The sequence below is a fragment of the Paramormyrops kingsleyae genome, unplaced genomic scaffold (assembly GCF_048594095.1).
Source record: "Paramormyrops kingsleyae isolate MSU_618 unplaced genomic scaffold, PKINGS_0.4 ups92, whole genome shotgun sequence".
NCBI classification, from domain to species: Eukaryota; Metazoa; Chordata; class Actinopteri; order Osteoglossiformes; family Mormyridae; genus Paramormyrops; species Paramormyrops kingsleyae.
In genome coordinates this window covers 23,412-50,551 of record NW_027326030.1, presented here as the reverse complement: position 1 = coordinate 50,551, position 27,140 = coordinate 23,412, and the positions used below count along the sequence as shown (strand labels likewise).

Below are 27,140 nucleotides of genomic sequence, written 5' to 3'. Positions count from 1 at the left end.
GTGACAACCACATGTTTGACACTTGCTCTAGTTAGTCGGTTCGTAGTTGTCCTTCTGGAAGGCTAAAAGATAAGTAGGGGCCACTGACGTTCTCTGTCGCCCCCCCCTATCTGTTCCGATTAGGTAACCTTGCCTTGCCGGCGCGCCAGTCAGTTCTCGTTTTGATTAGTTACAGCCTTATAGAATCATTCCCTCAATTTCCCCTTATAGAATTATTCCCTCAGTACCTCCCAGTCCATCCCCTGCTGCCTTCACCCCGCACACCTGTACCCCAATCAAACAATCAATGCCAGCCCTGCACAGCCCCACACTCCTGCGTGCCAAACAATGGGGGGGTGTGGTCGTCTCTCAGCTGCTTGTAAAAAGGTACAACTCAGTTCAATATGGAACAATCACAACAAAACAAAAAAATGCTCAAAATGTATATGGCACAAAGGAAATCAACCCCACACAAAAAACAAACTAAATTCATTAGTTTCGTGGGCACCAGGATACCCCCAAGGACCACATGAGTTGCCCTCTGACCTGTTCTAAAAATAGCACAACTCACCTGTGAGCAGCGTCTAAAATTTAATTTTATCCTGTTGCTATTCTTCTTTAATCACATATGCATTTATATAGATTTGAAATTGACAATATCTAAAAAAACATGTTTATTATACATGAAGTTTAGATAAGTTTAGGAGGGCATTTCAAACTGGTAGCCATTCGTATGGCTCCGTACCCGTGAAGCAGCTCTCAGTTTCAAAAAGGTTGGTGAGCCCTGCATTAAAGCATGTGACCCGACATCACCTAATCCAATACAGCGTACAGGAGGCTCCCCACCTGACAAATATTTCCCTGTTATATCACGCTGCCATTGATTATTATTGTTTTCCAGGTGTCCTGGGTGATCATTGGAGTGTAAATTATCCAGTGAGTCCTGTCTGTGCTACGAGAGGATCTGCTGTGGTCATTCCCTGCGAGTATGATTATCCATCAGGAAGCAGTGTGCAGGATGTCATGTGGTGTCATAATTCTGGGTGTCTTGGTCAGCCACCTTATGTGTATCATACTGATAAGACTGAAATAAAAGCTGAGTACAAAGACAGGGCAGAGTACCTGGGGAACACAGAGAAAAACTGTACATTAAAGATAAAGGACATTACAGGTACTGATGCTGGAGTGTATAGATTCCGATTCACAACTGATAGGCAAGAGGGAAATTGGACTGGACAGCCTGGAGTGACTCTTGAAGTTGATGGTAAGTCTTTATAAAAAGCTCTTCATCCATCCATCCCCCCCAGCCACAAATCCAGAACAGGGTTATGCAGGGAGAGAACCTGCAAACTCCCCATACAGAGCAGTTATATAATAACTGCAGCTTTAATGGTTTCAGGGCTATTGAAATTATACAGTCTACGTTGTAGAAAATATGTAATAACTATCAAATAAGAAAATGCTAGTGGAGATTTTTTGGTTCCATGAATGTGAGGACAATTTTCTCTCATTAGAAAACAGGAACAATCAGAGTGAGTAGACTATGGATGAAATTCTTTAGCTTTAGATTAAAAGGTGATGGTGACGTCATCTAGGGGAGATAAAGCAGTGAGAGGGAGAGTCTGAGGCTCTAGCGTGTGTCACAGAGAGCTGTTGCACAGCAAGTGATTGAAAAATCATAATTATTTGAAAGTTTTTATATTGCAGACAAATCATTTGGGTATGTGATAGAAATGCCTCAAAACTGCTGCAGGAATCTCTAAAATATCTTGTACACTTTTAGAACTAAAGGTAGAGATGACCTCATCTAGAGAATATGGCCCGTTAAGAGAAGGAGACACTGTGACTCTCACATGTGACACGGGGAGCTGCCCTCACAGCCAATCAGAATTCACCTGGTTTAAGGACAACCAGAGGCTCCCAGAAACACAGTCCACTCTTCAGTTTAAACCAGTCTGTTATCCTCACTCTGGAAAATACTCTTGTGCTCTGAAAGGCAGTGAAGACACTCGGTCTACAGAAGTTAATTTGAACGTTCAAAGTAAGTTTTTCCATGCTTTAATTTTGTCATATTTCACTTATACCTTGTAGTAAAACCATAGGTGATTACATTTTTCTTGTTTTTGGTGGTTTCTAGCTGGTCCATGGACTGTACATTATCCACAGACAAGCCTGTGTGCAGTGAAAGGATCAACTATCATCATTCAGTGCAAATATGATTATCCAGAGTCATACAAAGTGGAGTCCAAGATGTGGAGTCATAATAATGGGGACTGTACTGGAAAAACATACGCCTATCACAGTACTAATAGAGACATTGATGCTGCGTTCATAAACAGAGCAGAGTTCTTTGTGGGCAAAGGGAAGAACTGCTCATTACAGATAAGGAATATTACAGAGACTGATGCTGGAGTGTATAGATTTAGATTTACAACAAATGGGTGTGAACAGTGTGGTACAACTGGAGTGACTCTTCGAGTTGATGGTGAGTCTTTATCTTGCTCTACTTTCAGTGACTGGTTTCATCATACAAAACATATCATGCATCTTATTGTCACGCTCGCGGGTAGAGCAGGCAGGAAGCAGGCGAGCGTAGCCAGGTAGTCAGGGTAACGGGGTTTAATAGAAGGCAGACGTACAGGCACGAACATCAACGGACACTACACAATGACTGATCTCTGACAAGGACTAAATACACTAGACAAGCCACGGACAACAAGCCACAGGTTAGAACAATCAGGGCAAAACAGGAGGTAATGAGGTGGGCGTGGCACACATCAGGAGCGGACGGAGCGGGGCGTGACATAACCCCCCCCCAAAGGCGCGCCCACCGGGCGCGCCCGAGAGGAGGCGACGGACGGGACAAGGGAACAGGACCTGAAAGACAAAAAGCAAAAACCATCAACGAGACCAGGGAAACAGGACCGAAACACAAAACAGAAACAAGGACGAGAAGAAGGACAGGACGCGACAGAGGACGGGGAACGCAGACAGGCAGAGAGAAAAAGGAGACACAAAGGGGACACCCACAGGCGACACGAAGGGGCCAGGAGTGCACAGAGGAGGAACAGAGGGACCAGGAACAAAGACAGGCGGAACAAAAGGGCCAGGAGGGAACGGAGGAGGAACAAAGGGCGCCCGAAGGAACCCAGGCGGGCGACGGGCAGCGGCCGGAGGGGCCGCAGGGGAAAGGGAGAAGGGAGCAGGAGGGGACCACCCAGGGGCCAAGGGAACGGGACGAGGGAGTGACGGAGGGGACACGGAGGGAGCAGGAGGGAACACCAGGGAAGGCAGGCAGGAGGGGGAAGCCGCGGCAGGCGGAGGCGCAGCCGGAGCCGGCGAAGGCGCCGTCCGACGCCAAGCCGGAGCAGGGGGGCCCGGAGGCGGCCGACAAGGAGCCGGAGGCGGGACCGAGGACCGGCACCGAGGATCCAGGGGGGGACCCGGCGGCGACCGCCGACCCCGAGGCGCAGGACCCGCAGGCAGCCACCGAGCCACAGCCAGGGGCCGAACGGGCGAGCCAGGGGGCAGGGCGGGCGGGACCCGGGCCCGACGCCTGTGTCCCCGTCCCTTACGGGACACTGACAGGCGGGGTCCTGGGGGGCGTCGGCCTTGCTGGGGTAAGGGCGAGGGAGTCAGGGCCTCTAATGAGGCAACAGGCGTGGCAGTCAGAGCCGCGGGCGTGGCCGCAGGCAGGACCGGAACGGCGGCCTCAGGCGTGGCCGCAGGCAGGACCGGAACGGCGGCCTCAGGCAGGGCCGCGGGCATGAGTCCAGCAGGGGGCGCCTTGGTGGGCTTGGGTGCAGGCGGAGGCGGCACAGGGACCTCAGCTGCTGGCACCACCCGCACGCGACCAGGAGGGGGCGCCACAGCAGGCGCCGCCAGCACGCGACCAGGAGGGGGCGCCACAGCGGGCGCCGCCATCACACGGCCAGCAGGGGGCGTAACCGTGGCCACCTCAGGCCGTTCAGGCGCCGGCAGGACGGGCAAGACAGGCAGTTCAGGTGCCGGCAGGACGGGCAAAGCGGGCAGTTCAGGTGCCGGCAGGACGGGCAAAGCGGGCAGTTCAGGTGCCGGCAGGACGGGCAAAGCGGGCAGTTCAGGTGCCGGCAGGACGGGCAAAGCGGGCAGTTCAGGTGCCGGCAGGACGGGCAAAACGGGTAGTTCAGGTGCCGGCAGGACAGGCAACACAGGTAGTTCAGGTGCCGGCAGGACAGGCAACACAGGCGGTTCAGGTGCCGGCAGAACGGGCAAGACGAGCGCCGCCGTCTCGTGGTCAGCAGGGGGCGCCTTGGCGGGCACCGCCACCACGCGGCCAGCGGGGAGCGCCTCGGCGGGCGCAGCCTCCACGCGGCCAGCGGGGGGCGCCTCGGCAGGCACCGCCACCACGCGGCCAGCGGGGGGCGCCTCGGCGGGCGCAGCCTCCACGCGGCCAGCGGGGGGCGCCTCGGCGGGCGCAGCCTCCACGCGGCCAGCGGGGGGCGCCTCGGCGGGCGCTGCCACCCCGCGGCCAGCCACCGGGACTGCAGGCAAGCCAGGCGGGTCAGATGGGACAGACGGGTCAGGCAGGACAGGCGGTGCCGCTGACAAAGCGGCGGAAGCTACAGCAGGCGGTGCCGCAGGCAGAGCGGCGGCAGCTGCAGCAGGGAAGACAGGCAGGACGGGCAGGTCGAGCGGTGCTGCTGGCATCGCGGCGGCTGCAGCAGGCGGTGCTGCAGGCAGATCGGCGGCGGCAGCAGGCAGCGCAGCCGCGGGCAGATCGACGGTGGCAGCAGGCAGCGCAGCCGCGGGCAGATCGACGGCGGCAGCAGGCAGCGCAGCCGCGGGCAGATCGGCGACAGCAACCGCAGCAGCAGGCGGTGCCGCGGGCAGAGCGGCGGCATCAGCAGCAAGCGGTGCCGCGGGCAGAGCGGCGGCATCAGCAGCAAGCGGTGCCGCGGGCAGAGCGGCGGCATCAGCAGCAAGCGGTGCCGCGGGCAGAGCGGCGGAAGCCACAGCAGGCGGTGCCGCAGGCATCGCGGCGGCTGCAGCAGGATCCGGAACATGCAGGTCCGGAGGCGGCAGGAGGGGTGCCGAGCGCGTAGGCGCCTTCCCTTTAAGGGCTCTCGGGACCCGGGGAATAGCGTCTCTTACGGCGCGGATACCTCCGACGCCCAGACGCTCCAGCCGGTAGTAATAAGCCTCCAAGGGTGGTGGCTTTTCCGGGTGGAGGCTGGTCAGGCGGATAGCGGCGGTGTCATCCCAGGCGGGGAGGAGAGAGCAGGCTCCCAGGTAGAGCGAGGGAGTCGCCTCCTGCTTGTCCTCTCCTCGCTCGGTGAGCCGGCGCTGTAGCCGACGGAGGCATTTCCGGGCTTTCGTCAGCGGGTAATGCTGTCCGGGCGGGCGCTCCTCTTGGAGCAGGTCCCGGCCCCGGCTAGCCAGCTCCAAGGCTACCGGGTCCTCCAGGACCTCTGGCTGGGATTGCCAATACACGAAGGTTTGCAGCAGTCCGAGCCGGTGGTGCTCGGACTGCTGCTTCGTGCTTTCGCGGAGATCAGTCATTCTGTCACGCTCGCGGGTAGAGCAGGCAGGAAGCAGGCGAGCGTAGCCAGGTAGTCAGGGTAACGGGGTTTAATAGAAGGCAGACGTACAGGCACGAACATCAACGGACACTACACAATGACTGATCTCTGACAAGGACTAAATACACTAGACAAGCCACGGACAACAAGCCACAGGTTAGAACAATCAGGGCAAAACAGGAGGTAATGAGGTGGGCGTGGCACACATCAGGAGCGGACGGAGCGGGGCGTGACACTTATGTATTACTGAATGAATTCATCAGTACTTATTCAAGCAGGAGAATATCAGCTCTTAGAAGTGTTTATGAATTATGAGAGCATTAAAGACATTAAAGTAATGGCAAGCTAACTACTGACAGAAGGATAACAAGTGTTTCTGAAGAATACTTATTTTTGATTTTCTGGTTTTTCTTCTTTTACAAGTCATTCTCACATGTGAAACTCCAAAAATACTGCAAGAATCTAAATCTGCGCATTGTAATACATCCTGTATGCTTTCAGAACTGCAGGTGATCTCATCTAGAGAATATGGTCCGTTAAGAGAAGGAGACTCTGTGACTCTCAGATGTGACACAGGGAGCTGCCCTCACAGCCAATCAGAATTCACCTGGTTTAAGGACAAACAGAGGCTCTCAAAAACACAGTCCACTCTTCAGTTTAAACCAGTCTGTTATCGTCACTCTGGAAAATACTCTTGTGCTCTGAAAGGCAGTGAAGACACTCGGTCTACAGAAGTTAATTTGAACGTTCAAAGTAAGTTTTTCCATGCTTTAATTTTGTCATATTTCACTTATACCTTGTAGTAAAACCATAGGTGATTACATTTTTCTTGTTTTTGGTGGTTTCTAGCTGGTCCATGGACTGTACATTATCCACAGACAAGCCTGTGTGCAGTGAAAGGATCAACTATCATCATTCAGTGTGAATATGATTATCCACAGTCATACAAAGTGGAGTCCAAGATGTGGAGTCGTAATAATGGGGACTGTACTGGAAAAACATACGCCTATCACAGTACTAATAGAGACATTGACGCTGCGTTCAGAAACAGAGCAGAGTTCTTTGTGGGCAAAGGGAAGAACTGCTCAATAATGATCAAGAACATTAGAAAGACTGATGCTGGAGTGTATAGATTCAGATTTACAACAAATGGGTGTGAACAGTGTGGTACAACTGGAGTGACTCTTCGAGTTGATGGTGAGTCTTTATCTTGCTCTACTTTCAGTGACTGGTTTCATCATACAAAACATATCATGCATCTTATGTATTACTGAATGAATTCATCAGTACTTATTCAAGCAGGAGAATATCAGCTCTTAGAAGTGTTTATGAATTATGAGAGCATTAAAGACATTAAAGTAATGGCAAGCTAACTACTGACAGAAGGATAACAAGTGTTTCTGAAGAATACTTATTTTTGATTTTCTGGTTTTTCTTCTTTTACAAGTCATTCTCACATGTGAAACTCCAAAAATACTGCAAGAATCTAAATCTGCGCATTGTAATATATCCTGTATGCTTTCAGAACTGCAGGTGATCTCATCTAGAGAATATGGTCCGTTAAGAGAAGGAGACTCTGTGACTCTCACATGTGACACAGGGAGCTGCCCTCACAGCCAATCAGAATTCACCTGGTTTAAGGACAAACAGAGGCTCTCAAAAACACAGTCCACTCTTCAGTTTAAACCAGTCTGTTATCGTCACTCTGGAAAATACTCTTGTGCTCTGAAAGGCAGTGAAGACACTCGGTCTACAGAAGTTAATTTGAACGTTCAAAGTAAGTTTTTCCATGCTTTAATTTTGTCATATTTCACTTATACCTTGTAGTAAAACCATAGGTGATTACATTTTTCTTGTTTTTGGTGGTTTCTAGCTGGTCCATGGACTGTACATTATCCACAGACAAGCCTGTGTGCAGTGAAAGGATCAACTATCATCATTCAGTGCAAATATGATTATCCAGAGTCATACAAAGTGGAGTCCAAGATGTGGAGTCATAATAATGGGGACTGTACTGGAAAAACATACGCCTATCACAGTACTAATAGAGACATTGATGCTGCGTTCATAAACAGAGCAGAGTTCTTTGTGGGCAAAGGGAAGAACTGCTCATTACAGATAAGGAATATTACAGAGACTGATGCTGGAGTGTATAGATTTAGATTTACAACAAATGGGTGTGAACAGTGTGGTACAACTGGAGTGACTCTTCGAGTTGATGGTGAGTCTTTATCTTGCTCTACTTTCAGTGACTGGTTTCATCATACAAAACATATCATGCATCTTATGTATTACTGAATGAATTCATCAGTACTTATTCAAGCAGGAGAATATCAGCTCTTAGAAGTGTTTATGAATTATGAGAGCATTAAAGACATTAAAGTAATGGCAAGCTAACTACTGACAGAAGGATAACAAGTGTTTCTGAAGAATACTTATTTTTGATTTTCTGGTTTTTCTTCTTTTACAAGTCATTCTCACATGTGAAACTCCAAAAATACTGCAAGAATCTAAATCTGCGCATTGTAATATATCCTGTATGCTTTCAGAACTGCAGGTGATCTCATCTAGAGAATATGGTCCGTTAAGAGAAGGAGACTCTGTGACTCTCACATGTGACACAGGGAGCTGCCCTCACAGCCAATCAGAATTCACCTGGTTTAAGGACAAACAGAGGCTCTCAAAAACACAGTCCACTCTTCAGTTTAAACCAGTCTGTTATCGTCACTCTGGAAAATACTCTTGTGCTCTGAAAGGCAGTGAAGACACTCGGTCTACAGAAGTTAATTTGAACGTTCAAAGTAAGTTTTTCCATGCTTTAATTTTGTCATATTTCACTTATACCTTGTAGTAAAACCATAGGTGATTACATTTTTCTTGTTTTTGGTGGTTTCTAGCTGTACATTATCCACAGACAAGCCTGTGTGCAGTGAAAGGATCAACTATCATCATTCAGTGTGAATATGATTATCCACAGTCATACAAAGTGGAGTCCAAGATGTGGAGTCGTAATAATGGGGACTGTACTGGAAAACCATACGCCTATCACAGTACTAATAGAGACATTGACGCTGCGTTCAGAAACAGAGCAGAGTTCTTTGTGGGCAAAGGGAAGAACTGCTCAATAATGATCAAGAACATTAGAAAGACTGATGCTGGAGTGTATAGATTCAGATTTACAACAAATGGGTGTGAACAGTGTGGTACAACTGGAGTGACTCTTCGAGTTGATGGTGAGTCTTTATCTTGCTCTACTTTCAGTGACTGGTTTCATCATACAAAACATATCATGCATCTTATGTATTACTGAATGAATTCATCAGTACTTATTCAAGCAGGAGAATATCAGCTCTTAGAAGTGTTTATGAATTATGAGAGCATTAAAGACATTAAAGTAATGGCAAGCTAACTACTGACAGAAGGATAACAAGTGTTTCTGAAGAATACTTATTTTTGATTTTCTGGTTTTTCTTCTTTTACAAGTCATTCTCACATGTGAAACTCCAAAAATACTGCAAGAATCTAAATCTGCGCATTGTAATACATCCTGTATGCTTTCAGAACTGCAGGTGATCTCATCTAGAGAATATGGTCCGTTAAGAGAAGGAGACTCTGTGACTCTCAGATGTGACACAGGGAGCTGCCCTCACAGCCAATCAGAATTCACCTGGTTTAAGGACAAACAGAGGCTCTCAAAAACACAGTCCACTCTTCAGTTTAAACCAGTCTGTTATCGTCACTCTGGAAAATACTCTTGTGCTCTGAAAGGCAGTGAAGACACTCGGTCTACAGAAGTTAATTTGAACGTTCAAAGTAAGTTTTTCCATGCTTTAATTTTGTCATATTTCACTTATACCTTGTAGTAAAACCATAGGTGATTACATTTTTCTTGTTTTTGGTGGTTTCTAGCTGTACATTATCCACAGACAAGCCTGTGTGCAGTGAAAGGATCAACTATCATCATTCAGTGTGAATATGATTATCCACAGTCATACAAAGTGGAGTCCAAGATGTGGAGTCGTAATAATGGGGACTGTACTGGAAAACCATACGCCTATCACAGTACTAATAGAGACATTGACGCTGCGTTCAGAAACAGAGCAGAGTTCTTTGTGGGCAAAGGGAAGAACTGCTCAATAATGATCAAGAACATTAGAAAGACTGATGCTGGAGTGTATAGATTCAGATTTACAACAAATGGGTGTGAACAGTGTGGTACAACTGGAGTGACTCTTCGAGTTGATGGTGAGTCTTTATCTTGCTCTACTTTCAGTGACTGGTTTCATCATACAAAACATATCATGCATCTTATGTATTACTGAATGAATTCATCAGTACTTATTCAAGCAGGAGAATATCAGCTCTTAGAAGTGTTTATGAATTATGAGAGCATTAAAGACATTAAAGTAATGGCAAGCTAACTACTGACAGAAGGATAACAAGTGTTTCTGAAGAATACTTATTTTTGATTTTCTGGTTTTTCTTCTTTTACAAGTCATTCTCACATGTGAAACTCCAAAAATACTGCAAGAATCTAAATCTGCGCATTGTAATATATCCTGTATGCTTTCAGAACTGCAGGTGATCTCATCTAGAGAATATGGTCCGTTAAGAGAAGGAGACTCTGTGACTCTCACATGTGACACAGGGAGCTGCCCTCACAGCCAATCAGAATTCACCTGGTTTAAGGACAAACAGAGGCTCTCAAAAACACAGTCCACTCTTCAGTTTAAACCAGTCTGTTATCCTCACTCTGGAAAATACTCTTGTGCTCTGAAAGGCAGTGAAGACACTCGGTCTACAGAAGTTAATTTGAACGTTCAAAGTAAGTTTTTCCATGCTTTAATTTTGTCATATTTCACTTATACCTTGTAGTAAAACCATAGGTGATTACATTTTTCTTGTTTTTGGTGGTTTCTAGCTGTACATTATCCACAGACAAGCCTGTGTGCAGTGAAAGGATCAACTATCATCATTCAGTGTGAATATGATTATCCACAGTCATACAAAGTGGAGTCCAAGATGTGGAGTCGTAATAATGGGGACTGTACTGGAAAACCATACGCCTATCACAGTACTAATAGAGACATTGACGCTGCGTTCAGAAACAGAGCAGAGTTCTTTGTGGGCAAAGGGAAGAACTGCTCAATAATGATCAAGAACATTAGAAAGACTGATGCTGGAGTGTATAGATTCAGATTTACAACAAATGGGTGTGAACAGTGTGGTACAACTGGAGTGACTCTTCGAGTTGATGGTGAGTCTTTATCTTGCTCTACTTTCAGTGACTGGTTTCATCATACAAAACATATCATGCATCTTATGTATTACTGAATGAATTCATCAGTACTTATTCAAGCAGGAGAATATCAGCTCTTAGAAGTGTTTATGAATTATGAGAGCATTAAAGACATTAAAGTAATGGCAAGCTAACTACTGACAGAAGGATAACAAGTGTTTCTGAAGAATACTTATTTTTGATTTTCTGGTTTTTCTTCTTTTACAAGTCATTCTCACATGTGAAACTCCAAAAATACTGCAAGAATCTAAATCTGCGCATTGTAATATATCCTGTATGCTTTCAGAACTGCAGGTGATCTCATCTAGAGAATATGGTCCGTTAAGAGAAGGAGACTCTGTGACTCTCACATGTGACACAGGGAGCTGCCCTCACAGCCAATCAGAATTCACCTGGTTTAAGGACAAACAGAGGCTCCCAAAAACACAGTCCACTCTTCAGTTTAAACCAGTCTGTTATCGTCACTCTGGAAAATACTCTTGTGCTCTGAAAGGCAGTGAAGACACTCGGTCTACAGAAGTTAATTTGAACGTTCAAAGTAAGTTTTTCCATGCTTTAATTTTGTCATATTTCACTTATACCTTGTAGTAAAACCATAGGTGATTACATTTTTCTTGTTTTTGGTGGTTTCTAGCTGGTCCATGGACTGTACATTATCCACAGACAAGCCTGTGTGCAGTGAAAGGATCAACTATCATCATTCAGTGTGAATATGATTATCCAGAGTCATACAAAGTGGAGTCCAAGATGTGGAGTCATAATAATGGGGACTGTACTGGAAAAACATACGCCTATCACAGTACTAATAGAGACATTGATGCTGCGTTCATAAACAGAGCAGAGTTCTTTGTGGGCAAAGGGAAGAACTGCTCATTACAGATAAGGAATATTACAGAGACTGATGCTGGAGTGTATAGATTTAGATTTACAACAAATGGGTGTGAACAGTGTGGTACAACTGGAGTGACTCTTCGAGTTGATGGTGAGTCTTTATCTTGCTCTACTTTCAGTGACTGGTTTCATCATACAAAACATATCATGCATCTTATGTATTACTGAATGAATTCATCAGTACTTATTCAAGCAGGAGAATATCAGCTCTTAGAAGTGTTTATGAATTATGAGAGCATTAAGGACATTAACGTAAAGACGAATTACCGTGTAAAGCTTCCTCATCTTTGGCATCTTCTTATGATATACTCAAAAAACTGCAAGAATCTCAGACTGCTTCTTCTTATACATAATTTTTAGAACTGAAGGTGGTGATGACATCTTCCGGAGACAATGGTACATTAACAGAAGGAGACTTTGTGAATCTGACATGTGACACAGGGATTTGTTCTCATAACCAATCAAAATTCACCTGGTTTAAGGACAACCAGTCGCTGCCACAGACACAGTCCACACCAGTGTTAATTTTGACAGCAGATTTCAATTTAGTTTTAGTCATAGTCTTTTGACTAAAATGCAATTTTAGTTTTAGTCATATTTTAGTCATCTGTTTTGTTTTAGTTTTAGTCTAGTTTTAGTCGACTAAAAAGCATAAGATTTTAGTCGACTAAATCTACTGTAGATTTAGTTGACTAAAATATATTGGGTTTAATTTAAATGTAATTTAGTTAAACCGTGGTAATATACAAAATATTCTAACTTAAAATTAAATAAAGCCAAGTCTCATTAAATATGTGGAATATCGTCTTTCCATAAAAACCAAAAATTAGATATGCATTGTTTAGAACTTGCATATGACATTCTTCATTCTGTAAAGCAAAAGTGCAACTCCAAATTATTTAAAAGAAAAACTGTATTTGGCAGTAATGCCATTGCAAATACTGCATGACCTGAAAAAATTACCTTGCAGATGTCGCTTTAGATTTGTTGTATTTTTACCAGCGATTTCCGCTCCACACGGTTTACACAAGGTCTTGTTTGTCTTGACATCAAACGTGAAATTATTCTATATATCTTCTCTTCTTTTTCTCCCAGCCATTGCCATGTCATTTTAGTTTAAGTCAGACAGACACCCACCAATGTATGCAAGATGTACTGTCGCATCTCGCGTCGCAAGGTGAATCAGTATCTTAATTTTCAAATGTGCGTGTGCGTCTCAACGCGCCACGCACCAAGATTAATTCTGATTGGATCATTTCCAAAAACGTCCCTCACTCACATTTTCGTCTCGTTTTTATTAGTTAACGAAAATGTCAATATATTTTTATTATAGTTTTCGTCATCATCACTTAATTTTTATTTAGTTATCGTCTCGTTTTCGTCAGTGAAAATTTGTCGTTGACGAAAATTATAACGAAAATATTTCGTCAACGAAATTATCACTGGTCCACACTTCAGTTTGATCCTGTCTCCTATCGTCACTCTGGAAAATACTGGTGTGCTTTGACAGGATACAGTGAGAAATTGTCTGATTTCATCCTACTGAATGTTCACTGTGAGTATTTAGTTTGCGTCTGTTAATTTAAAGCACAAGTACCAAACCCAGGTGGTTTCCCTATGATATCAGCAAAACTCACATCGCAGAATATGTGATGTCAAGTAAAGCAAGTTGTCATGCCCTGCTCGTCCGATCCTCCTGTGTGCCACTCCCCCTCATTAACTTCGTGTGGAATCCCCACGTTTACCAGCTGTTTCATGTTATTTCTGATTTGTCCTGTGTATTTCAGTCCGTGTTCTAGTACATTTCCCTAGGTCTGTCATTGAAGTCTAATTGTGTAGTGCTGCCTGTTTTTGCCTATTCCATGTCCTTTTCCCAATTAAATCCCATATAGTGAGGGTCTGCTGGGAACGTCTGGTGGAATCCCCTGTCAGGAGGAGTTCCTACTGTACCTGTCCTACTGTACTTGACCGCCTGTCAATTTCCTGTAAAGGACGGGGACACAGGCGTCGGGCCCGAGTCCCGCCCACTCTGCCCCCTGGCTCGCCCGTTCGGCCCCTGGCTGTGGCTCGGTGGCTGCCTGTGGGTCCTCCGGCTCGGGGTCGGCGGTCTACGCCGGGTCCCCCCCTGGTTCCTCGGTGCCGGTCCTCGGCGTCGCCTCCGGCTCCTTGTCGGTCACCTCCGGGCCCCCCTGCTTTGGCGGGGCGTCGGACGGCGCCTTCGCCGGCTCCGCTGTCGCCTGCCGCGGCTTCCCCCTCCTGCCTGCCTTCGCCGCTTTTCCCTCCTGCTCCCTCCGTCTCTCCCTTGGCCCCTGTGTGGTCCCCTCCTGCTCCCTCCTTCCTCTCGCCTGCGGCCCCTCCGGCCGCTGCCCGTCGCCCGCCTGGGCTCCCTCAGGCTCCCCTTTGTCCCCCTTCCGTTCCTGTCTGGTCTCCCCTGTCTGCTCCTCCTCCTTTCATCCCGCCTGTGTTTGCTCCTCGTCCCTCTGTTCCTCCTCTGTTCACTCCTGGCCCCTCCGTGTCGCCCTTTTCTGTCTGCCTGTCTGCGTTCCCCGTCCTTTGTCAGGTTTTGTCGTTTTTCTGGTCCCTGTTCCTGTTCTTTGTCTCATGTATTTAGTCCGAGTCTCAGTCAGTCTTCCCCAGATTCGTCATTGTATTGTCCGTTAATGTCCATGCCTGTCTCTCCTTTCATTGCTGTTAAACCTCGTTTACCTGTATCTCCGGCTGATCTTGCCTGCTTTCTGGCTCGCTTGCCCTGGAGTGTGACACTGTGCTGTTAGGGAAGGGCTTTATGCCCCCATAACTGTATCATGGGAACCGGGTTTGTTTGAAGCATTTTTCTCAGCGAAAACCGGTCTCATTACATTTGACGTGAAAAAAATATTGAAACTAAATGTTTTAAAAACAAAGCCAACCGGTAACTCATTGCCTCATTTAAAATATCTTTTGATACAGAAAACACATGCGTATTTAATGCACTTATTTTGATATTTTTATCTTTTTCTCCAGCTAAGTCAAAGCAAGCAATTACATTCAGTATTGTTGGGATATTGTTGGCTGTTTTAGCTGTAACTCTTGTAATTTTCATCTGCATGAAGAGGTGAGTATTTCATACTTCATTTCCTGTAGAAGATTTTTTTTTTTTCCACAAATGTTATTTGATATCCTAGTAATTTTCTGCAATTAATTACATTTTTTCAAAACATAAACTATAGTTATACTTTTGTGAGAGATATTTCTTACTGTGTGTTTGATGTTTCTCAGAAAGAAGAGAGATTCAGTGAGTGGGGAGAATAACAGAGGAGAGGAAACACCAGTAAGAAACCGAGTATATTTATTGTTGGTCTGTTTTCTGACATGCATATGAAGTCATATTTTATAACATTTCCTGACCATAGGTACACATGTGTTCATTTACACCACTGAAATAAAAGATACTCTCTCTATTCTCCCTCCATCTGTAGACTGCAGACAATAATGTGTACGCAAACATTGAGACTCACATTTCCAGCACCAGGAACCAGAGGCAGAAAGTCTCAACTCAGGTGGAGGAAGTCTGTTATGCTTCTGTTCAGTTTAACACCAAGCAACCAAAAAAGCTGTGAGTGTGCATTTTATTTCAGTTTATCTACATGCTGCCAGCACAGAACTACAAACCCCATTTCCAGAAAAGTTGGGATATTTTCTAAAATATAATAAAAACAAAAATTCATGTGAACCTTTATTTAAATGACAAAAGTACAAAGAAAAGGTTTTCTAGAGTTTCACTGAGTTTCAACTTCAGGGAAGTCGCGATCGCCTTGTAGTAGTAATGTACTGACTAAGCAGCGATTGTCTGCCACTGTGCTGCCCTGCCCTGCCCCTGTGGGCGTGACACCACCCACTGAGTTTAATGGGTGACTTTGACAGGCAATTTAAATGGTTGCTGGTAAATGGTCATCTAAACAATCATTTAAATGATAATTTAAATAACTATTTAAATGATAATTTAAATGATAATTTAAATAACTATTTAAATGACCATTTTAATTATCATTTAAATACTCATTTAAATGACATTCATTTATTGAATATTGTCACAAAAACGTCCATACTTTTACACATAAAAATTTAAAAGTAAACTTTCTCAGATGACAGCTTATGCTGACCTGTTTCTGTCCAAATTCCACAGGAGTGCAGTCGATGAGCGGGAGAGCCAAGGTGATGCAGTCCTCTACAGCTCTCTGGTCAGAAACAGAGCCTTCCAAAGTTAAAATGGGTAAAACATCACCTCCAACATTCCTGGCCATGACAGCAGCGATTCCTATGTATACTAAGCCAGACATCATAATTAATGCATTGCTGAATTGTAATTTCTAAAAATTAACCCACATAAGGACTCATTAGACTGATTTTTTTTGTGCAGAGAAATTATAATGTAAAAGTGCAAAATCATGTAACTTTAATATGAAATAGTTCATTAGAAATGATATTATCAGCATAAAAAATTTGAGTAGAAATTAAATCTTTGAAAAAAATATATACATTTTTCATAAATTTCTAAGCATTTGGCCTGTGCCCCTTTTGCTTTGGTGACGGTGTGCACTCGAGCTGGCATGAACTCCACTGGTTTCAGGTATGTTTGGGGTCATTATCCTCCTGCAGTATGAGTCCTTCTTTACAAAAATCCAAACCAGAGGGACCACATGTCTCTGAAGAATGGAGTTGTACTTTTCCTTTGCAAGGGTGTAGTCAGTTCGGTGTCAGATACCATGCAAGATCAGCTGAAGTCCAGAATACCAACAGCCATGCTTCCTGCTGTGGTGCCCCAGGGCAGTGGAAGTGTAAAGTGTGCTACTGAGGCATAAGCAACACCATTATCAGCAACAACCATCAGACTTCCCAAGAGCAACACCATTGTTGGGACATGCATTGTACATAATCTGTAGGAAAGAACTTACCCAAGAGCTTGCCAGAAATAAGTGGGACATCTTAGGGCTAGCTGAAATCAGATGGACAAGTTTTGGTGAGACCATCACAGAAGAAGGTCATAACATGGAGTTGCCTTCATTGTCAAGAAAGAGTAAACTCCATCATCAGATGCACACCAGTCAACAACAGAGTCATCTCCATCCGTACTGCTGCATGGCCCCATGATAGCAACATCATTCAAGCGTTTGCTCCAACATCAGACTACGCAGATGAGTCAGTGGGAAATTTTTTTGAGGAACTGGAGGGGACCATTAAGAAGATTCCAAAGAAAGATCTTCTCATTGTCATGATTGATTAGAATTCCAAAGTATGTGAGGACGCTCATGAGCAGTGGGGAGGAACAGTTGGACATTTTGGTTTAGGTGATACCAATAATTGTTAACTGAGACTCTTGGAGTTCATCAGCAGCCTCAAGCTTCCCCTGGCTAACACAGTGTTCTCAGACAAAATCTCCAGAAAAACAACCTGGCATGCCACCAATGGCGAGATGCACAAACAAATTAATTTCATCCTCTTCCCCTGCAGACTTTAGTTTGGCATCAACAAAGCCAAGACCCAAACCTTCCCCAGAACTGACATCGGCAGTGGTCTTGATGACACTTCAGACTCAACAGTGGTCTCACCTGAGTCAAGCGATGCTAGGTCTGGTGTGGATTCGACTGCTTCCTCCCAGTGATGTGTTCAAGACCATCTGTTTTGAGATCAAGACAAGATCAAGACTCATCCAACCCAAGACTAAGTCAAGACCAAGACAAGATCAAGACTTGAATATTCACAATAAGAATTTAGATTTTTTTTGTAGAGTGCGCTCATATTGGGCCTGTATTATCATTTATATAATTCCAAAAGACCCTATTACTGAAAAACGTTGTTATACACACAGTATAATCAGATACACAAAGCTCTCCCCAGCTCCCTGACAGTGATAATAAATTACAAATTTAACAATCAACATTAAACAATAAACACTACCAACAATGTCCAAAACAGTCCAGTATAACAGGGGAAGTTGATGATGGATGAGTGAAAGAAATACCTTCTGAACAGCTCTCAGAAAGAAAAGTACCAGTTCCTGATGTGGCGTGAGGTGATTAGGAGCAGGGCTGTAGCCAGGGTTTGAAAAATAGTGAGGTCTGGAAATCGGGAGTGAGGGCGTGGGTCTCATCAATCACACATTACATACAGGAGGCTTGTTTTCTGGGGGGTAGGCAGTGGTAAATAAGAGTTAATATCAATTCATTGATAGTTTAGGTTACAGCAAGTTATGTGGAGCCATTATATGAATGTGCCTTACTGAATGAATTAGGTTTACATAGAACAGTAAAGAGCAGTAAAATACTATGAGTATTAAGCATGTCAGTTAAGGTTATTTGTAACCATATATAAAGATAATAATGAAAGAGAAAGGCTTGATATTAACACAACATTACAAGCTAATATCAAATGCACTTGTTTTGATATCCAAATTTGGCTTTGAAAAGTTTCTATGGGCAATATTGCTGATACCATCCCCTTCATAAGCTGTTTATTATTATTTTTTTATTAATGACATTATGTGAAACATTAATTAGCCTAATTTAGCCCATTGAGCATAATATGAAAGAAACCCAACCTTTAATATGATCAGAGTAGCCTAGCCCACGCTAATACAGACATTCCTCACTTAACGGCCAAGTTCTGTTCCTACGACTAGATCGTTAAGCAAATTGGTCAATAAGCGATACTGATATTTCAGGCATATTGTACTGGTAGTGTATTTATGTCAACCATCTTTAGATACTGTTTTCATGTCACCTTTGCACCCATTATATCATTTTTTAGTATATTTACAAATGTTTATACAGTAGTGTACAGTATCCTGTAATAAACAGAATAGGGGAAATCAGCTTTAATATACATAATACTATGCCTAACCTCTTCCACCTCATGGGGATCTGCGTCTTGAGCTTGTCCATAAAGAGAGCTCTGGCCTCGGGTATCTTTCCCTTTGGAGCCAGACCTAGTAAATTACTGGCTCTTAGACTTAGGCAATGTGATTCTTTTTCAGCAATTTCATCAACTAAAACTGAAGCAGGGACCCTCACCACCGATCCTCGTGAAATTAATAATTGCTTCTTTTGTTTTTACTCTGCTGTATTCTCTGTCTCCCTCTTCAGTATCTCAAGATGCTGACCTATTTCTCAACGTTCCACGTTCTTGATGCTCCTCTTTCACTCAATGAACTCAAGGAGGCTTTGGATTCCATGAGTTCTGGGAGATCCCCTGGTCTGCATGGCCTCCGGCCCGAAGTCTTGTCTGCCTTTTGGAATCAGCTCTCTGATTAGCTCCTTAGTTTAATTCTGCCATTTCTGCCTGTCATCTTCATCCCTCTCTTACTTTAGCTCCAGTGTTGCGCAAGTTACTGAAAATTTGTAATTACTTACAGGTGCTAGTTACTTCTTTCAAAAGTAATTCATTATTTTACCAATTACTGCACATTAAAGTGATTAGTTACTAAGGAAAGTAACTTTTGCGTTACTTAAATTCTATTCTTAATGCATATATACTAAAACAGCACAGATATGTCGCCAGGACCTTGGTTTAAGATCGGAGCGTTGTTAAATGACAGCGTTCCACTTAATAACAGTATGCCAATGTCACACCACAGGGGTGAATGTCACAAACGAAGATGTATATATACATTTTATTATTATTATTATTATTATTATTATTATTATTAATAATAATAATAATAATACCATAATTATGATTACCACTAATATTAATATAATTTTCATCATTATTCATATAAATCAAAATCAGATGAAAAATCATATTATTAGATGTTAAGTAATGGTGTTATGATAGTACTATTGAGTATTATAATAGTGTTTTTGAGGGAGGACCAAAGCGATAGAAAGGCGTGTAAACTGCAGCGCGTATATATTCCGTTTGGAGAGATGGCGGATAAGCTAACGCCGCCTCCGCCGCTTTGTAAGCTGGATGCTTTGTAACCCGGGTTGCTGTCTGAGTTTTAGGGAGACAACGTAGCGTGGCCATCGTAAATGTAGTTTTAAGTATTATACTTTTATTTGCTCTGCAAACTGAAAAGGAAACATTGTAAAAGGACATGAGATGCATTTATGTCAAAATGTAAAGCCTGATGTTAAAATATGGGGTTGTAATGATAACTAAAGAAACGCAATTGGAAGTTTGACTGAAGAAAATCTTGTATGTTAAGTGATGCTAGTTAAAGAAAGTGTGTGGCTGTCCCGTGTCAATAAACACCACCTTATGGTTGAACTCGGCACTGTCTCCATCTCATTAAGCAGCATGGTTCAGCGACCCACTTATACAGTATTATAAACATATTCTAATAGATTATAAACAACAATTTTTAATTAATGAATTTGGGCAACCAAACACTGACACTTCTCACCGTCTTCCATGTATATCTCTCATACCTTTTTACTGCCTGCAGAAGTCCCTGCTGTCCCTCAGTGAATGCTGGCGGGTGGGCTCGGGGTGGGGGGCGGCGGCATCTGTGGGGCGCTGCCGGCCACGCGGCAACAACAAATTAATTTGTGCATGGTTCCAAGTCTCTTTCCGCCTCTAATTCAGACCGTCTAATATCTTGCTGTTTGTTCATTCTATAAATAGCAATGATTTTTCCTCTCATAACAGCCTTTGCCACATCCCACAAAGCAGATGGACTAACATTGCCATTGTCATTTATATCCATGTATTTAATTAAGTTATTTCATACTTGTTTTTGAATAACAGTGCCATTTAAGACTGATACGTTAAGCCTCCCATATTTGAATTTTTTATCTTGCTGTTAATGTAACTTTAAAACAATGGGTCCATGATCTGAAATGGTAATAGGCTCTATCTATGTTGCCTTGTACAAGTCTATCTTTCAGGTACAAAATACATCTATCCTAGAATAGCTTCCATGTACCGGTGACTAGGATGACACCATCGCCAAACATCCACTAAGCCCAGTTCCCCCATCATTCACAGGGCTGCCTTTATTTTTCTTGATTGAGGTGCCTTTTCTGTGGGTAGCCTGTCCATATTCAGATTTAACACACAGTTAAAGTCCCCTCCCGGTAAAATAAGACCTTCTGCCTTATCTGCCAAAATACAGGACACCTTGAAAAAATTTGGATAGTCGTCATTTGGAGCATATACACCAGTGGTGTAAAGTACTTGAGTAAATGGACTTCGTTACTGTACTTAAGTATTTTTTTGGCTACTTTGTACTTGTACTGAGTATCAAAAATATAAGCAACTTTTACTCTCTACTCCACTACATTTGTGACTGAATATATGTACTCTTTACTCCACTACATTTGAACGGACGCTTACCGTTACTCGCTACATTGTGATTGCGTGCGACAAGTCAGGATCTTTATCTACCACGGCTAATTTCTTCAAGTATGTCTGGCTGCAGCCTGCAGGAGGGCGGGGTTGGACATCCAACCCCGCCCACATCCAACCCGGCCCATTCGTACCGCGAAAGCCACGCCCTTGTCCAACACGTCTTAAAGCGGAAGCCAAAGCGAACTCGCAGAACGGAATCGTTGTAGTACCTGTTATGTCATTAAGTTAAAAATCTTTAGTATCCCAGTGTAATAACAGTGCTATCTATTATTTATTATTTTGTTTGTTAATGTTTCTGCTAGACACACTATTGACTGTCAATTACTGCACAAAGATTTTACTGTGGGACCCGCATGGTTGTTTGTGGTTGTTTTGCTGCTGGTTAAACGTTTCCATCAGTTAGCTGACTATCTAGCCGACTCACTACCAAAACTATGGTAACTAGGTAAAGACCTTCTTGCTGATAATATAGCTTCCATGTAGTTAACAAGACTTGACACTTAAAGACTTTGTGCGTCATCAGATATTACTGTCTGCTCAAACGACTGTTCAGCTTGCTTCCTATGGGTTACTAGTTATTAGCTAGTTAGCAAAGCCACTGTGGTAGCATCCATTAAGGCTGTGCGATATAGCAAAAATATTTTTATCATGATCATATCAAACGATATTGATAATTATCATGGTGTAATTCAAGTCATTATTTTATTACTAGGAGTGCGCCATTTTTGCTTGAAATACCCTTAAGAATTGCCCTTAAGAATTGCCCTTAAGACACCATTAAAGTCAGCTCTGAATTTGTTTATTTATTAGTTTTTTTATTGTTTTACCTTTTTTTTGAACATTTGAGTTTGACTGAGACTGACTTTTTGTTCTATTTTCTTCTTCTGCCATTTTGAAACATTGAGGTGTTCAATTTAATGTCTATATTAGGAAATAAAGCCTCATAAATAAATAGTTCCTTGTTTTCCACATTTCTTGGTGTTCTTTGAGCCTACATTCAGTACGAGTAAAATACTTAAGTTCTTTTAAAATTGGATACTTTACGACTTTTACTCAAGTCTTATTGGAATTGGTGACTTGTAACTTGTAATGGAGTAATTTATACAGTAAGGTATCTGTACTCTTACTCAAGTATGGTTTTCAGGTACTCTTTACACCTCTGATATACACTCACCTAAAGGATTATTAGGAACACCATACTAATACGGTGTTTGACCCTCTTTCGCCTTCAGAACTGCCTTAATTCTACGTGGAATTGATTCAACAAGGTGCTGAAAGCATTCTTTAGAAATGTTGGCCCATATTGATAGGATAGCATCTTGCAGTTGATGGAGATTTGTGGGATGCACATCCAGGGCACGAAGCTCCCGTTCCACCACATCCCAAAGATGCTCTATTGGGTTGAGATCTGGTGACTGTGGGGGCCATTTTAGTACATTGAACTCATTGTCATGTTCAAGAAACCAATTTGAAATGATTCGAGCTTTGTGACATGGTGCATTATCCTGCTGGAAGTAGCCATCAGAGGATGGGTACATGGTGGTCATAAAGGGATGGACATGGTCAGAAACAATGCTCAGGTAGGCCGTGGCATTTAAACGGTCTTCAACTGTCCAATTTTGGTGAGCTCGTGCAAATTGTAGCCTCTTTTTCCTATTTGTAGTGGATATGAGTGGTACCCGGTGGGGTCTTCTGCTGTTGTAGCCCATCCGCCTCAAAGTTGTGCGTGTTATGGCTTCACAAATGCTTTGCTGCATACCTCGGTTGTAACGAGTGGTTATTTCAGTCAAAGTTGCTCTTCTATCAGCTTGAATCAGTCGGCCCATTCTCCTCTGACCTCTAGCATCAACAAGGCATTTTCGCCCACAGGACTGCCGCATACTGGATGTTCTTCCCTTTGCACACCATTCTTTGTAAACCCTAGAAATGGTTGTGTGTGAAAATCCCAGTAACTGAGCAGATTGTGAAATACTCAGACCGGCCCGTCTGGCACCAACAACCATGCCACGCTCAAAATTGCTTAAATCACCTTTCTTTCCCATTCTGACATTCAGTTTGGAGTTCAGGGGATTGTCTTGACCAGGACCACACCCCTAAATGCATTGAAGCAACTGCCATGTGATTGGTGGATTAGATAATTGCATTAATGAGAAATTGAACAGGTGTTCCTAATAATCCTTTAGGTGAGTGTATATTCATTAATGTTGATTTTAACAACTTCAGTTGTACCCACAACCACTACATATCTGCCTTCTTTATCACCAATAAATTTTTCCTTGTTAAAATGCACTGAATTATTAAATAAAATGGCCACCACTCTTTTTCTACCAAAAGGTGCAGAATAAACTTGATCTACCCATTCTCGATTTAACTTCACATGTTCTTTTTCTGACAGATGAGTTTCCTGGAGCATTGCTATAGAACACCTAAAGGTTTTGAGTTGGTTGAATATTATTTTCCTTTTAATGGGGTTCCCTTCACATTGTTGCTTACACAAGTGACCTCATCCTTATTTCACCACCTGTACTGGTAATTCGAAAGGGTATCCTCATTAGTCAAATAATATATACGATATTTCAGATCAAAGTGAGGAAACATTCTAACTGTTGTCAAGGAAAAGTGAACAATAAATAATATTATATAAACTATATACGAGAACAAATCCTTCAAACAGTTGACTGGCATCATCATAGCCAAACTAGAGCAAAATGTTACATAACGAAATTGCCAGTCCCCAGTGGAAAAGGGCAGGGAGGTGTGATGATTTCCTCCCCGGGAGCCGTGAATACCAAATATGTTTACGACCATACGTCTTCCCAAAACGTTCAGAGTGGTTGCAGCCCGCTGTGCGAGTGTAAGCCACTCAAAAATCCACAGTGAAAATAAAAAGAAAAAGTCCGTGGATATTGAAAAGCTAAGTAGTAGTAGTAACAGGGCCGGTCGATCTTATAGGTGACATAGGCAGTCGCCTAGGGTGCCAACTTCTTAGGGGACGCCGACTTGCCAGGCAATTTCCCTATGCCTGGGACGGAGGGTGTCGGCACTGATGCTTGCCTAGGGCACCTCAGCGGCTAGGAGCATTACTGCTGGCCGGTGTGCCTGACATGATTAAGTAAGACAGTCCATTAAACCCCAATGGAACACAGCTGACAGAGGGAGGCGTGCAGCTAACCGGTTCTACTGGAAGGTGGGGAAGGAGCATCGCTGCCGGTGCTAGTCTCCCTTCTTGGGAAACACCGCATGATGTCATAGGGGTTTCCTTGGAGCAGTCCATGACATAGACTGAAATTGTTCAAACAAATGATTGCCAATAAGGTAAGAATGAACCTGCAGAGCAACAGTTTTTTCAATTATTTTTGAGAGGAAATGTAAATTTGAGATTGGATGATAATGATTTAAGGTGTAAGGGTCTGTACCAGGTTTCTTAAAAAGTGGAATTATTATGGCTGTTTTGAGAGTTAAAGAAACAAGACCAGATACAAGGGAAGAATGTATGATATTAGTTAGTACAGAGGAAAGAGAGGACAAACAGGATTTAACCGAATATAGATAGAGGGCTTACATTTTCTAATGATACCAGATATTTCCTCCACAGTTAGGAGTTTAAAACTAGAAAGAAAAGAAGAGGGGAGATCCGAAGATGTCCCATGTACAGAGCTTCCTACAGAGGTCTTACACCACTTACTGGCCCAGTCCCTACACACTCTGCCTCACCACTCCGCCTTTGTTTGCGCGTTCCCGAGACCCATCACCATGTTGAAATGTGTCTCAAAGCAGCAAGGGCTAAGGGGGAGTGGTCGATTATACCCTCCTGAAGCGAGTCAGCAACGATGGTGGCTGGCACGATTCCACTACCACTTCCATATCCCACAATTCCTAGCGCACAGGAAACAGAACAGCGTGAAAAAAGAAAAAGAATACACAATGTCATGTTCTTGATAATGTAACAATTGGATTTTAACATCATCATTTGTCCTGTAGACTCCTGGTGGAGCATAGGGCCTCAACAACACCACGCCAACGGACTCTTTTCTGGGCTGTTTTCTTCAGCTGGATCCATGCCATTCCGGCGACCCTCACTTCGTTTTCGATAGATCTTCTCCATGTATGTTTGGGTCTCCCCACTTTCCTTTTTCCTTGTGGGTTCCAGTCCAGTGCTTGCCTTGTGACGTTGTCGAAAGGTTTTCGAAGTGTGTGGCCTATCCAGCCCCATTTTCTCTTCTTGATGTCTTGACCGACCGGATTCTGGCTGGTTCTCTTCCACAGGTCTATGTTTGAGGTCTTTTCAGGCCATCTAATGTTGAGGATGTATCGCAAGCACTTGTTGATGAAAGTCTGTATCTTGTTGGTAATATTTTTGGTTACCCACCACGTCTCGGATGCATACAGGAGGACTGCTTTCACGTTGGTGTTAAAGATTTGAATCTTGCTGCGCTGAGATACTGTAAGACTTTGGAGTTACAAATGGGTCGCAGAGTGTTGAATGCGAACCTTGCTTTGTTGATCCGGCTCCTGACGTCTTCATCTGCACCACCAACGCTGTTGACTACGCTTTCTAGGTAAATGAAGCGGTCGGTTTCCACTAAGTCTTCCCCCTGTAGCTGCAGTGGATGTTCTTGTCGGTTGTTCAGCCGCATCACCTCTGTTTTTCTGACGTTGATCTTCAGGCCGGTCTTTTCTGCCTCCTCAGCGAGCCGGGTAAGTTTGGACTGTGCATGTTGCTGCTTGTGGGACAGAAGGCTAGAAGCTGCTTGGTGAGGGTCCACTGGATACCGGTGTTGCTGCCCTCTGTGGTTTTCCTCATGATCCAGTCCATAATGATCAGAAAGATTGTCGGTGACAACATGCAGCCTTGCCTCACTCCGGTTTTTACTGCAAAGGGATTGGTCAGTTTTCCTTTGTGAATGATCTGGCAGGACGAGTCTTCGTATAGCTGTTGGATGATATTGATGAGCTTCTGCGGAATTCTGTAGTGCTGCAACAGTTTCCAAATGGTCTCCCTGTCGACACTGTCAAAGGCTTTTTCAAAGTCGACAAAGATTGCGTACAAGGGAGACTGCTATTCGATGGACTGCTCGATGATAATACGCAGAGTGGCGATGTGGTCTGTACACGATCTGTCTTGTCTAAATCCTGCCTGCTCTGATCTCAGTCCCTTGTCCAATGCCTCCTTCAGTCTCTCCACGATGATTTTGGACAACACCTTGCTGGGGTTGGACAGCAGCATAATTCCTCGCCAGTTGCCACACTGGGATAGGTCACCTTTCTTGGGGCGCTTCACCAGGTAACCAAGCTTCCAGTCGGCAGTCACTTGCTCCTGCTCCCATATCTTCACTAGGAGAGGATGTAACATCTCCGCTGCTGCTGCCGCATCTGCCTTGAGAGCTTCTGAAGGGATGCCGTCAGGCCCTGGTGCCTTTCCATTTTTCAAGGACTTGATGGCTTTGATGATCTCTGCCTTGTTGGGTGGATTGGTGTTGATACAGAGGGGCTCTTCTGCTGGTGGTATATCGGGAACTGTTTGTGGTGGTGGTCGATTCAAGATCTCTTCAAAATGTTCCACCCATCTTCTTCTTTGTTCCTCGTCACTTGTGATGGTTTTCCCCTTCTTGTCCTTGACTGACTTACTTGGGTTGAAACTCTTTCCTGACAAGGTCCGGGTTATCTCCACCATTGACTGGTCCCAAGTCCGGGATGAGAAAGGAGGAGGGTTGGGCGTGGGGCTAGCAACTCTACCCTATAAAGAAAAAGCCATGCTACAGAAACTTCAACAGCAAGTGTATCCCAACAATTGGATTCTAACAGCACTGTGAAATACAAATAGAAAGTCTATGTTATGTGTTATAATTCATTGCTGCAGAAAAAAAAATTAGGAAAGCAGCTACAGATAGATTTTATCGTGATGCGATTAAGAGAGATTTTGTGTACTTTATAAACTAGAAACCATGTGAAGAAACGTTCGTACGCAAACTCAATCAACATCCATCCATCCATTGTCCAACCCGCTTATCCTACTGGGTTGCAGGGGGTCCGGAGCCTATCCCGGAAGCAATGGGCATGAGGCAGGGAACAACCCTGGA

At 43.9% G+C, this 27,140-nt stretch overlaps 1 protein-coding gene across 2 annotated transcripts; it reads left to right on the top strand.

The window, feature by feature from the left end:
- The first annotated feature begins 1,928 nt into the window (after positions 1-1,928).
- Positions 1,929-19,441, top strand: LOC140586920 (sialoadhesin-like). 2 transcript variants are annotated; one of them, XM_072708448.1, is made up of 19 exons: positions 1,929-2,020; positions 2,117-2,464; positions 6,042-6,293; positions 6,390-6,737; positions 7,066-7,317; positions 7,414-7,761; positions 8,090-8,341; positions 8,438-8,773; positions 9,102-9,353; positions 9,450-9,785; positions 10,114-10,365; positions 10,462-10,797; positions 11,126-11,377; positions 11,474-11,821; positions 14,734-14,824; positions 14,989-15,040; positions 15,189-15,325; positions 15,896-15,982; positions 18,852-19,441. In XM_072708448.1, the coding sequence occupies exons 2-18, from the start codon at positions 2,230-2,232 to the stop codon at positions 15,975-15,977; spliced, it is 4,161 nt and encodes a 1,386-aa protein (XP_072564549.1). In that variant the 5' UTR covers positions 1,929-2,020; positions 2,117-2,229; the 3' UTR covers positions 15,978-15,982; positions 18,852-19,441. The 2 variants fall into 2 exon arrangements, with proteins under 2 accessions (XP_072564549.1, XP_072564550.1); XM_072708449.1 differs by lacking the exons at positions 14,734-14,824; positions 14,989-15,040; positions 15,189-15,325; positions 15,896-15,982; positions 18,852-19,441 and adding an exon at positions 12,091-13,533.
- The last annotated feature ends 7,699 nt before the right edge of the window (positions 19,442-27,140 follow it).

What these genes read in the sequence shown, in the direction of transcription:
- LOC140586920 (XM_072708448.1), top strand. Translation starts at nt 2,230, where the DNA reads ATGTGGAGTCATAATAATGGGGACTGTACTGGAAAAACATACGCCTAT. An exon ending in AGTTAATTTGAACGTTCAAA is followed by an intron (nt 8,342 to 8,437) that starts GTAAGTTTTTCC and finishes GGTGGTTTCTAG; the next exon opens with CTGTACATTATCCACAGACA. An exon ending in ACCAAGCAACCAAAAAAGCT is followed by an intron (nt 15,326 to 15,895) that starts GTGAGTGTGCAT and finishes CAAATTCCACAG; the next exon opens with GAGTGCAGTCGATGAGCGGG.